This window comes from Schistocerca piceifrons, chromosome 5 (genome assembly GCF_021461385.2).
Source record: "Schistocerca piceifrons isolate TAMUIC-IGC-003096 chromosome 5, iqSchPice1.1, whole genome shotgun sequence".
Lineage (NCBI taxonomy): Eukaryota > Metazoa > Arthropoda > Insecta > Orthoptera > Acrididae > Schistocerca > Schistocerca piceifrons.
The window spans coordinates 390,869,330-390,883,418 of record NC_060142.1 but is presented as its reverse complement, the minus strand read 5'-3'; the positions used below and the strand labels follow the sequence as shown (position 1 = coordinate 390,883,418).

Sequence of the window (14,089 nt, the reverse complement as noted above, 5' to 3'; positions counted from 1 at the left end):
AACATAAATGGCTGCTTCTTTTGACTGCATTGACTTACAAGCTTAATGTTTTTACACCACTAAGGGACCATACAAAGGAGGATTCAATGACGGTTTAATGAAAGACTTAGTCTGCAAGCCACTTCATGAATTCAACAATATCCACTTCACGTACCCTTAAACTCCAAATTTTGTAACTTTCTCAGCCCAAAAGACATTCCTGAACAACAATGAAATAACTGATAAGGGGAAAAGAGGAAAAATCCAGTGAAGTGAAATGCACTGCACAACATATGATCTGACTAACCCAGATACCGACATGCCAGTCGTAGGATAGTGACATGAAGTGTGACATCGCTACTGACAATCTCCAAATTATAAGTTAGAAAACAATCCATCTCATAACCACAAACCTACCTCAGACACACCTGGGACAATGAAATGTAGTTTAACATTGAAATGACGATCCATATCCATAACCAGAAATTGACAAACCTATAGAATAGAACAAGAGCACTTGAAAAACATATGAACAGTTTCTGGCTAAGACCTAGCAAAACACTTTCCTTAAAATAAATAAATAGAAACAAACAACCTGCAGCACTTCCTGTTGTAAGTGGACAACAACTTGATACCAAATAAAAATATAACAAAAAAGATGTAACTTTTTCCTCAAATCCCTTGTTAACAGAATGCAAAACAAACTCAATTTTTTAACTGGAAGAGAGGTTTCATAGTTGATGTGGATGATCACAATCTGCTAATCCATATCTATGAAAGTTATTACAGTATATGTGAACCCACCGGGACCTTGGGTGCTTTAACCTACAAGTAGTACTGACACAAGAGACAGATCTACAGATTTATTCTGTTTCCATATTTGTAAATAAATATAGCTTCCATTATTGGTCCTCTCATGTACACGATCTTAATCACTACAATAGAAATAAATTGTAGGTACAACTGTAATGAAACCATTTAAACTGTAGGTAAAAATATAATGAAACCATTTTCAGATTGATATCACAGACTAGCAAAGATTCAAGTTATTGTGGAAAACAGACTCTTCTTGTATTTCCATTAAAAAAAAGGACATCAAAATGTGATACTGAATATCTTTCAATTTAAACATTACATTCTCAGAGCGTAAGAAAGTCGAAACAGCCATTTGGAGAATGATGCAGACAAACATCAAGTTTCATCAAAATAAAGATAATTCTTTAAGTGAGACATTAAATGTATAAAGAGTAATGGAATGCAATGCATGTTTGAGATTATGACACAAAAAAATATCACAAAACAGGTGCAAATAATATGTACTGCCCCTTTAAGTTTAATAGAAGTACACTACTGGCCATTAAAATTGCTACACCAAGAACAAATGCAGATGATAAACGGGTATTCATTGGACAAATATATTATAGTAGAACTGACGTGTCATTACATTTTCACGCAATTTGGTTGCATAGATCCTGAGAAATCAGTACCCAGATCAACCACCTCTGGCCGTAATAACGGCCTTGATACACCTAGGCATTGAGTCAAACAGAGTTTGGATAGTGTGTACAGGTACAGCTGCCTATGCAGCTTCAACATGATACCACAATTCAGCAAGTGTAGTGACTGGCATATTGTGATGAGCCAGTTGTGCGCCCACCATTGACCAGACGTTACCAATTTGTGAGAGATATGGAGAATGTGCTGGCCAGGGCAGCAGTCAAACATTTTCTGTATCTAGATAGGTCCGTACAGGACCTGCAACATGCGGTCATGCATTACCCTGCTGAAATGTAGGGTTTCGCAGGGATCGAATGAAGGGTAGAGCCATGGGTCGTAACACATCTGAAATGTAACATCCACTGTTCAAAGTGCCATCAATGCGAACAAGAGGTGACCGAAACGTGTAACCAATGGCACCTCATACCATCCAGCTGGGTGATATGGCAGTATGGGGATGAAGAATGCACGCTTCCAATGTGCGTTCACCGCGATGTCACCAAACATGGATGCAACCATCATGATGCTGTAAACAGAACCTGGATTCATCTGAAAAAATGACGTTCTGCCATTCGTGCACCCAGGTTCGTTGTTGAGTACACCACCGCAGGGACTCCTGTCTGTGATGCAGCATCAAGGGTAACAGCAGCCATGGTCTCCGAGCTGATAGTCCATGCTCCTGCAAATGTCGTCGAACTGTTCGTGCAGATGGTTGTTGTCTCCAGATGGTTGTTGTCCCCATCTGTTGACTCAGGGATTGAGATGTGGCTGCACGATCCGTTACAGCCATGTGGATAAGATGGCTGTCAACTCGACTGCTAGTGCTACGAGGCCGTTGGGATCCAGCACGGTGTTCTGTTTTACCCTCCTGAACCCACTGATTCCATAATCTGCTAACAGTCATTGGATCTCGACCAACGCGAGCAGCAATGTTGTGATATGATAAACTGCAATCGCGATAGGCTACAATCCGACCTCTATCAAAGTCAGAAACATGATGGTATGTTTTCTCCTCCTCACACGAGGCATCACAACAACGTTTCACCAGGCAACGCCGGTCAACTGCTGTTTGTGTATGAGAAATCGGTTGGAAACTTTCCTCATGTCAGCACGTTGTAGGTGTCGCCACCGGTGCCAGCTTTGTGTGAATGCTCTGAAAAGCTAATCATTTTCCTGTCAGTTAAATTTCGCGTCTGAAGCACGTCATCTTCATGGTGTTGCAATTTTAATGGCCAGTAGTGTAGTACCATTTCAATTTAAGTGTCCTCGCATCGGGGACTGTTAAGTAAATACAAAATTAGCCTGACACTGTTAAAGAATAGTGTTACCTATTTACCATATTTTTCCATAATTATGTACAAACTTAGTGCATGCAACTTAGTACAAACAAGTGCACGAGCAGAAAACATTTTTACTTCATTTAGCTGATGAAATTTAAACAGCTGATCTGACTTTCATGGAACATAGCCAAGAACCATCCTGATTTAATCAGATTTCAGTTAAAAAACTGTATTACAACAGGACATTTCATTTGGGAGCTACAATGCCACAGATCAGATACACGGGTTAAACTTATAAGACCCTTCTGTTAAAAATTCATATAATTAATGTTTCTGTTCTTTTTATTTTAAATTCTATACAATGTATCATTTTCCCCTACTTTAAATGTTTTCACATGCACAGCTATTACATTTACTGCTGCAGAGATACATGTGCTGATAGATAATAAATGAAAAGTACTGAAGATGTGATGCAAGGATGCCTTACTGGGATGAGACACTGCCAGGTATGTCTTGGCTGTGCCAATGAGCACAATTACTGCAATAATTTGAATTTCAATCACTGATCTTTGAGAAACTTGATGTCCTTCCAAAGAATTGCCCAACATGTTGTATGTGCCAGCTTTGAATTGGTCCAAGAAAAATGTATATACTCATTACCCTGCCCCACTTGGCAGCAGCATACGTTTCCTCCTAAACTGCCCCATCAGACAACCAGCCAGTGCTTATCACACAGACAGCACAGTACAAATTACAATCAGTGTTACACTCAAAATGTAATCTACAATCATAATGAAACATTTTATGAAGAACAGGTTGTGAGTGAAGGTGCTGATCAGCCTTGAAATTTGCTTTGAATGCAGCCAAAGATATGATTACATATATGACTTGCACAAAGTTTTGGTTAGCAATGAGAGCAGAGTCTGTATCGCTACCAGTAATGGTCGTTAGGAACTGTTGTGCTGGCCAGGAGAGCAGCATTTACCAGAGGGCATTGGGCAAAGACACAGAGGACCTACTCAGGAAAACATACTGAGAGGAGCCATAGTGTAAAGTAAATGTACAAATGAACGGAAGATTATGCTATAACATCCCATAAATAATGAGAGTGAGAAAAGAAGTTTGTGTGAGAAACAAACATAAACACAAATCAGCTCTCTCCTTCTCCAAGGAACCATCACAGCAGTCATCAAATTTGACTAATGTGGAGACCACAGAAAACCTGTACCTGACTTGTTGGATCGGTATCTGATGTCCACTCGATTCAAATATAAGTCCTGTCTTAACTATTGCACCACCTAACTTGGGTCATGAAAGTACACCTTTGATGTTTGTTGAACGAAAAATGACCTGTGCAGGGTATATTCAGGACTTCATCTTGCACATTCTGTCAATATTCATGAAACAACAAAGCTCTTCAACTGATGCAAATACTGATTACTTTAATCGCCGTGTTCTCTGAGTTGCCATCAAGTCTGCTTGCCAGACCAACCACTAGACCTGTATTTATTGTCATTGTTTGGGATGCTGTGAGATACCATCTCACCTACATTTATTACAACATATCTTGACCCAGTGTGACAACAGGTTAAAATAATGAGGAAATCAACATACCAACTATCATCTTAACAACTATCACTATGAACAAATGCAGGACTGCTTTGTAGTCAGTGGAGGCTATACGAAATACTATAATTCTTATCCAACCTGTATAATATGTTTATATAATTTGACTCTTATTCAGCTGGACAGCTTTCAGACTTTGCCCATGGATGATGGTTCATAATAAATACGTGAAACATGTGCCAATTATATAGCTGTATTGCAAAGGGCAAAGCCCAAAAATTGTCCAGCTAAATGAGATGTAAATAATAAACAATGGAAAATCAAGGATGGAATGTAACAGTACTATGAGAAGGAAAATTGCTACTCACCATAGAGCGGATATGCTGAGTCGCAGATATGCACAACAAAAATGTTTTCACACTTAAGGCTTTCAGCCAATGACCTTTGTCAACAATAGACACACATATGCACCCAACTGCAGTCTCTGGCAACTGAAACCACACTGCAGTTTGGTTTCTGTTGCCTGAGACTGCAGTCGTGTGTGAGAGTTGCATTTGTGTGAGAGTATGTGTGTGTGCATATGTGTGTCTACTATTGACAAAGACCACTGGCCGAAAGCTTTGGTGTGAAAATCTTTTTGTTGTGGCTATCTGCAACTCAGTATCTCCACTATACAGTGAGTAGCAACTCTCCTTCTCATAATACATGAGATATAAAATGTAGCTAAGGCAATATCCAACATGTATTTCAAAACCAAGCATTTCCAAAACCATATTATGGCTTCTGTGCACAGCTAAAAATTAAAAAAAAATAAAAATAAAAAAAATAAAATAATAATAATAACAATAATAATAATAATAATAAAATTAAAAAATAATCATCATATTAATAAAACTTCATTCATTCCCACTAAACCACAACAAACAGCATTCCCTACATTAATTTCTTACAAAAGTAGGTTCCACTTGATTCAAGGCCTGAAATAACGGATGTATTAAGAAGATAGCCAAAAGGATGCTTCGTCAAGAGAGTGACAACCTGACAAAACTTAATTGGGCAGCTCCACGCACAAGTAATATTGCTGCACTACAAGATTAAAGAGGCTTCAGAAGTGATGTATGTTAACAGAAACATGCTGTCCTTACCTCCAATCCATGAGTGCTGTCCATAACTGTAACAATTCCTGAAATGATGGTAATAAAAGGACTCATATTTACAACAGGTAAAATGACACAAGTCTGCAGCATTTTGGTAAATGTTTAAGCAAATAAATGTTCTTACCATCTAGAAAAATGTCACTCCCCAGTTCTTTATCAAGCCAAAAAATAGATGCAATGGGACCTGCAAATTAAAAAAAAAAATAAGAACTTCATAAAATATATGCATAATAGTATTTTAGTAGCTTTCAAAACTGAAATAACACACATTTCAATACAAAAAATAAATAAATACATAAATAAATTCACAAAACTTAAAAGTTTCATCGATTACAAAAATAAGATGCAAATTAAATAGTCTGCCCAATGAAGGTATTTTTTCACAACATTTGACTGTAACACTGTAAAAAAAAGTAATAGCAAAAGAATTAACTATCAGTCAGAACAAGACCCTCTCCTTTCTTCTACAGAGTAGGTATTTCCTATCACACAGCTTTATGCTTGTGCCTCATAAAAGCACTCATAAACATCTGAAAGTTTTCGAGTAAATTGCACATGGACTTCCCACTGTCTTACACAAAATGTAAATAAATATATAAATATGTAACTCCAACAAAATAAAGTCAATATGGTACAGAACGTTCTGGCAGAATATATATATATATATAATTTGGGAGTGAAGGTAACACATCACTGAATAATACAAGTGTTACATTGTTGACATGCAAAATAAATAAATAAATAAAAGTTCTCTAGCTCCCATGCCTCTACAGCTACACTGTGATGGCTGAATACACAATGCTGGGACTGCAGTTAAGAAGGTAGTCTGGTGCTGTATTGTGGAGAGGGTGAGGGAAGAAAAGAGGTGGGTGGCAGGAGGGAGGGTTGGGGAAGGGTGGCTGATGGCTCGGAAGAAGGCAGAAAGTGTATGTGATGTGAAGGCAGGAATACGAAGACTGTAACTACACGACATCTAAAATAGTATAACAGGGAACTGTCCCTGGTTCAGCATTTGGAAAATAAAAAATGGGTGGGGCAAACAAAAGTGGCTCAGATGAGTGGATACAATTGGACATGAATATATGCATATAACCACACCCCAAGACGTGTACACTTGCCACATGATCCACTCCGGTTCAGAGTGTACTGTGGGCTGTATCAGTGTGAGGGAGCAGTGAAAAGGCGACAATGGTACTCACAGTGGAGCAGCAGTTGTTCATTGTGGAAGGTTACGTGACAACAAAGTTGTAGAAATGATGAGGTCAGTTGTTCGCTGAGAAGTTTAATGGTGTCAAAGTGCCAGCAAAGAGTGTCATGCAACACTTCATCCAAAAATGGCATCAAACCATTTCTGTTTTGAACAAGTAAAAAAAAAAACCATTTCAAAATATCAGAATGAGATTTTCACTCTGCAGTGGAGTGTGCACTGATATGAAACTTTCTGGCAGACTACCTCGTCTCCTACCTTCCAAACTTTACAGAAGCTCTCCTGTGAACCTGCAGAACTAGCACTGGCAGAAGTAAAGCTGTGAGGACGGGGCATGAGTCGTACTTGGGTAGCTCAGTCGGTAGAGCACTTGCCTGCGAAATGCAAAGGTCCCGAGTTCGAGTCTCGGCCCGGCACACAGTTTTAATCTGCCAGAAAGTTTCATTTCAAAATATGTCCATGCAAGAAAAATGTGGCTCACCAGAAAATGCTTCAGAGTCCCGCCAAATCATCCCAATGCCTGTTGCAAGAGACTGGCATATCACATCGATGATGTGGATGAATACTCCACTTGGATGAGCACGTGCATCCCTAGTGAGTGTCTGTTGGTCACGCATTAAAACCAGTGCCTCCAGTTTTGTAAGCAGCTATTCTCTGGGATAACAACAAATGGTTGGACATGGATCTGTTATTTATGTCTGATAATGCCTGGTTTCACCTGAATGGCAATTTCAACTCTCAGAATCACAGCTTCTAGGCAGCAGGGAAATGGCATAACTTCCACAAAACACCATTGGATGATCAGGAGGTTGGGGGTTGGGTGTGCAGTGTCTGCACACTACATTATTGGTCCCATCTTCTTTCATCAGTCACTGACTTTGGCACATTATACTGCCAAAATTCATTTTGAAACCATTTTTGGTAGCACTGATGAGGAAGAAAAGGCCTATGGTTACTTCTAACAGGATGGAGCAATTGCCCATACAGCCGGCCAAACTTTGGATCACATTTACACAATCTTCATGGCTGACAGAGTTGTTAGTAGAGGTCAGTCTTGTCATGACCCTAGCTGGCCACCCAGGTCACCTGATCTCTCAGTGCGTGATTACTTTGTGTGGGGAGCCCTCAAATCTAATGTGTATAGCAACTATCCTCATAGCATTCAAGAACTGCAGCAGAACATTTCAGATGAGACTGCAGCAATTACAACAGTGCAGCTTCAACCCATCCTCAGCAACTTGCTGACGGGCCCAAAAGTGCCATGAGATGAATGTGGGTCACCTTCAACATCTGTTATGATCAGGTCACTTCTGTATTTTCTTTCCTCTGCCATGTTTCTTTGTATCCTGGAACTCTGTTCTCTGGTCCATTTTTATTTGCCCCACCCAGTATCTAAGATATCACTGAGAATACTAAACATTGCACAGAATTTCAGATCATGGCCCACATTTGATTCATTGTCTCCTAAAATAGGCAGCAGGTCACCTGGTATTGGCTGAAGCCCTCGAGGCTTGATATAAAAAACATTTGTTAAAATGTGGTGTACTTTCTCCCACTGCAGCAGCCACAAGGAAGAATGCCATGGCTATGTCGCTGGTTTCACTAGCCCCAGCTTGTTGTTCCTCAAACCTAACCACTCCAGCTCCCACACACGCATGGCCCTCTGCCTCACACTTTAGAAATCGTATTTTCCAAGCAGGCTTTCTTAGCTGCATCTTCTTCTGCTTCATTACCCTGAACACACATGTCTTCTGGTATCAGCAAAATGACACCTCCGTGTCCTACCTCTGTAAGTGGAAAAGGGGGTGTTGTGAATTAGCTGAAGATACTTGAAAGCTAGTGTAGAGGACACTTAGGAAGTCGGTGCAGATGAGGAATTTGATAGCAGGAAGACATCATATCTGCTGTAGTGCCCTGATGATCCCAGAACATTAAGACCATCTACCTAATAGCTGTTATGTTCACCTCTGGCACATAATGTCATGGAACCAATAAGGCCTCGGTACATCGCTGGAAGGGGTTGGCTCAGCATCTGCACACACAAGTCACCTAATTCCCAAAATTTCAGGGAGGAGGTCGATGAGCTCTGACATCACGTTCAATCACATCCCAGATTTGTTCAATTGGGTTTGGATCTCACGAGTCGGGGGGGGGGGGGGGGGGAGGGGGGGGGGAGATGGCACATTATCTTACCAAAAATGCCATTGCCATCAGGAAACATGATCATCATGAAGGTGTGTAAATGGTCTGCAACCAGTGTACAATATTCCTTGGTCGTCAAGATATCTTGCATGAGTTCCACTGGGTCCAAGTATGCCCACATGAATGTTCCCAAGAGCATAAAGGAGCTGCCACCAGCACGTCTCCAACCCGCAGTACAGATGTCAAGGAGCTGTTCCCCTGGAAGACAACGGATTAGCGCCTTTCCATCATGAAAAAGATATCAGGGTTCATTAGACTGTGCAACGCTCTGCCACTGCGTCAATGTCCAATACTGATGGTCATGTGCCCATCTCAGTTGAAGTTGCCAATGTCATGGTGTTAACATTGGCACATGCAGGGGTCATTGGCAGCAGAGGTCCATCATTAGAAATGTTTGGTGCACTGTGTGCTCAGACACACTTGTACTCCGCCTAACATTGAAGTCTGATGTTAGTTCCACCACAATTCATCATCTGTCCTGTTTTACCAATCTGTCCAGCCTACAATGTCTGAAATCTATAATGACAGGAGGTCACCCTATCTCATGATGTCTGGACGTGGTTTCACCAAGTGTTGAAGTCACTCACCACAGTATTCCTCGAACACCTGACCAATTGTGCAGTTGCTGAAATGCTCGTGTCGAGTCTCCGGGCCATCACAATCTGCCCATTGTCAAATTCTGATAGAGTGCATGCGTTCCCCATTCTACACATGGGCAGCATGCCCACTGACACTATGTGCATCATGCATGTGTCCGAATAGCAGTCATTCCTCACCAGGTGAGGCTGCTGCCACCGGGAACTGTTTGTTATTGACAGTAGGTCAGTAGTCATAATGTTCTGGTCAATCAGTGTAATTCAGTGTTATACATTGTGAATATGTAAGATAAGTCAATATTGAGAACACTTTGTGGAAATAACACAATGCAGCCAATCGAATTATCCTGTTTAGAACCATCAGCATAAACAATCACAAAGTTTCAATGCTCAAATAAAATTATGTAGAACAGCAATCTGAAAACATAGCTGGAGGAAAATTCTTTTTGTATACTGGTAGGTCTAAAATAATTCTGGGTCTCCTTATTGACCAGGGCGGCAAACAACTCCAACTTCGATGAAGCACAGAGATACGGTCCACGTTAAGAGCTGTTAAGACCTGCCACACATGAATCCCAAATGGCTTCATTGCTTTTGGCCTGTTTTGCGATAGTCATTCCATTGGATGCTGAGCAATGCTTCAGAGTGCCAGGGGTCACAGGGTGGAGAGTATATTGTACACATGATGCACCATGAAGATTTGCCATCGGATAACAAGTGGTGGTTCATTTGCCTCAGGACAAAGGCTGGGGATTGAACTTGTCCTGTATACTCTTTTTAAAAGCTGAATCCCCTCATGGAGAACAGCATCAATAATCTTAAGATAAGATGACTTAGCTGAGCCATAAACCATGCATCCAAGCCATGGCGATATCGCACAAATGCCTTTTAAAAATGGAGCAGACACATGCTGTCTGTTCCCCATGACCTGTGGATGAGGCATTTTAAAATATTCAATGCAATTATGGCTTTGGCCTTAATATTTTTAACTCACGGAACTTTTAAAATGCAGAAGACTGTCCCTCGTTTTAAGAATAGGCAGGGAAAGAGGGTGACGAGAATTATTAAAATTAACACAAACACATTTGTCTGAGGAAAATTTGAAACATATGCTATCAACCTCTTCCAACCATCACTTCGTTAGTTGCAGCTGACGAGTGGTCACTGAGAAGTTGGAGACGGAGTGAAATATGAAAATATCATCCACAAACAATGAAAATCGAACATGAGTCTTAACCATGGATGTAATACCATTTATGGCAACAGCAAACAGAGTTACACTTAAAACAGATAACTGAGGATGCCATTCTCTTGCTCAAATTGCCTGAAAAGATCATGACCACCCTGATTAAAAAATCAACTAGAAAGGAAAGATAGCATCAATACTGGTAGTCATCCTTGGAAGTCCCATTTGTCAAGCTGTCCAGGATGTGATGCTTCCAAGCAGTGTCATAGACCCTTTTGAGATCAAAGAAGGTACCAATGAGTTGTCATCTGTATGGGAAAAATTGTTGTATTTCTGCCTTCAGCAGAGTGAGGTTGTTGAGAGTATGCTCGACAATTCTAGGACCAAACTCAGACAGTCGTTGACCACACTTCCAAGCATCTTTCCCACACAGCTAGTGAGGGCCAGGCTACAGTATCTACTAGGCAATGTGTGGCCCTTCCCTGGTTTCAGAAGGGCCACTAGAACTGCCTCCTTCCATGAACTGGGAAAGCCCCAGATAACCAAATCAAATTAAAAAAGGATAGGAGGATTTCCTTTGCATCCTGTTTGAGGCACTGTACCATGCTATACAGGATTCAATCCTTACCTGGTGCTGTCTCGACCCAAGACAATGCATACTCAAGTTCCCACACAGAAAAGGGGGCAATTGTAATCCTTGGTGTTGGTGGAGTGGAAATTCCAACCACCCATCCAGATTAATGCTCGATGACGGTGGAAAAGTGGATCCACATTTTCAGTGGCAGTGACTGAACTGAAGTACTCTGCTATCGCTTGCACAGTGATGTCCCCAGGCATAGACCGGAGACAACCCTGCCTCTGTAGAGTAATTATAGGCACTGTCCCACCTTAGCCAGATATCCTCCTCATGGCTTCCCAAACCTTTGAACAGCAAGTGTGACAATTTATCAAGTCTAGAAACACATGCCGAGACCTCTTCTTGCTCTCTTTTATTGTCATTGGTGCCTTTTCTCTCACAACCTAAAAGCCTGCAAGGTTCACAGCCAATAGTTCACATTTGAACTGTTGCAAGGCCATGAGTGACACTCACTGTTCCACCACGTGATCTGTCGCCTCTGAAGACGGCCTGAGGACTTTGGGACAGATGCGTCAGTAGCACAGTGAGGTGATCCACCCTGTTCTGGATAGTATCTGGATGTTCAAACACAGCTAATTGGCTGTTCCAGTTTTCTCTGCTAAGCTTCCACTATGGTGGCTTCCTTTTGAAGACAGCTCTGTCTCAGAGGTGGAAACCAGATAGGAAAGTGGTCAGTTGAATGCAAGTCATCGACCATTTCCCAGAGTGCACCATCTGTAAGGGCAAGAGAACAGAAAGCCACGTCTATGGCCAACAATGACCTCATGGCAGTTTCATTACCCACTGACCAGTGAATAGCATTTATAAATGGCAAGAGAACAGAAAGTTAGGTCTATGGTTGAGAATGAGTCCGTGGCAGTGTTACAGCATGTGCTACCACCAGTGTTAAGAAGGCATAACTCTTCTGACAGACACGATGAGGCTTTCAACAACTCAACCCCTGGTGCAAGTCAGTGTAGATCCAAATAGCACATTATGTGCATTGGACTCTCCTACCTGTAGGGAAGGCTGGGGGAGTTGTGAAATCATATCAGAAAGAGCAGCTCTATCCTAAATTTCATTGGGTAGCAGGTACATACTACAAATTGTAACAGTGAATGGGTTGCAGAATGTGAAAGCAACTGCTTGAATAGCTGTTTGAACAGAGAGGAATTGGAGTGGTAAATGTCGTTCACAAAGACAGCTGCTGTTCCACTGTTCTACTGAGGTCATCTTTTTGATGGAGGCTTTATCCATTAAGTACAAAGCGTGTGTCTACATTTAAAATACATTTCCTTAAACACAGAGTCAGGTGTGCATGCTGTGTGCTGTGACAATAGTATCAGGTCCTCCTTGTGTGTTCTGTATCTTTTCTTTGAAGTACAGAATCAATTTACTTAGGAGGTTATCAATTCACTTGGGAGGTTTTGTTTTTCTTTGCTCTTTTGTGTGTAGGCGAATCCACTTCGAAGGTAGAGAACTGGCAGGACTTGAGGGTTCAATTAAGCACACTTCAAAGTGTGTGGTTGAGTCAGCATCCTCTAAATGTTTCTGTATCTGACAGTCCACTTGCTTTGATTCCGCCTTCTTTATGGTACACTGCAACTTAATTTTGTCCTTCAGGTTGGTGACACTTATTTAGGCTGAGGCAGACCATTTTCAGCAACTGCCCTTTCAATGTGGCATCTACAACAGGGGCTGAAGTGGTGCTTATCATTGGAGCTCATGTGGAGACAGCTACAGTTTCAACTGAAATGTTGCTTCTGCAAGGTCAATGGCTAGAATATTTCTTAGTATCAAAATCTGTAGGTGATGTATGGGTCTAAACACTAAATATTAAAGGTTTCTTCATGAGAACTGCAGCAAGTACAGCTGAAAAGCTCTGTACACCTTCTTCACATCTTCATAGGGCAAGCACTTAGTCACCTTTAATTGCTGGATTTTCTTTTCCTCCTTGAACATCATACGCACTCTGCTCCAAGCAGTATGCTGTCTGAACAACTGACACGAAGGTCAGGAGAGGCAAACGTAGTTCTTTCAGTGTTGTATGCCCCCACCACACTTACCACATACAGCTTGCACTTTGCACCCCATAGTGGTGAGCCCGAATTTCTGTCACATGAAACACCTCATGGGATTGGTGAAGCATGGTCTTACTTTTAGTCTAAAAAAATCCAGCTTTAATACAATCTGGCAAAACTGGTGAATTGAACATCTATGTAAACGATTCTGATTTTTTTTCAGTCTTCCATTCAGACAATGCATTACACTCCGCACTTCAATGATCCCCTGGTCAGTCCACTCCTCCTCAAGCTCTGTTGTGTCCATATGCATGATGTCACTGCATGCGATTACTCCTTTGTGGCAGTGAGTTGGCACTATCCACCACCACAGCGTTTGTATACAGCACCAGCAGTGGCTACGTGAAGCAAGCACGCCAAAGTTTCCCGCAGCCAGCAACCCATCTGGCCAATAAGGACATGTTGGGCCACTGCTAGGAAGGCCTCAGCCACTCGCACCTTCTCTGCCATAGGCAAATGTTCTCTAGTCCGACCAGCTCCATGCAAGTGTATATTCAGTTGTCAGTGGTAGGGCTCTGTAGTTGAACAGCTAATAGTCATGTTAATGTTTCTCTAACCTTATCATTATCTGAAGTGCAGTTATCATCCAACGTAATTTTTGTGCATGTAGTGGTTGTCAATAAAGAGTGTAGGTACAGCAGTTTTAACAACGAGGTAGTTCATTCTGCACTTGTCTTTCACAAGTGAAATGCAACCAGCATGGTTCAACTGCTACAACAGCA

At 41.4% G+C, this 14,089-nt stretch overlaps 1 protein-coding gene across 5 annotated transcripts in view; it reads right to left on the bottom strand.

The window, feature by feature from the left end:
• The window catches only part of LOC124798621 (COBW domain-containing protein 1-like), a 524,248-nt gene that overhangs the window by 440,071 nt on the left and 70,088 nt on the right, over nucleotides 1-14,089 (bottom strand). For all 5 annotated transcript variants that reach the window (XM_047262102.1, XM_047262099.1, XM_047262097.1 and 2 more), the window contains exons 4-5: nucleotides 5,604-5,663; nucleotides 5,468-5,505 (exon numbers count right to left, since the gene is read on the bottom strand). In XM_047262102.1, the coding sequence (XP_047118058.1) occupies nucleotides 5,468-5,505; nucleotides 5,604-5,663 (98 nt within the window). The remainder of the gene's footprint in view (nucleotides 1-5,467; nucleotides 5,506-5,603; nucleotides 5,664-14,089) is intronic.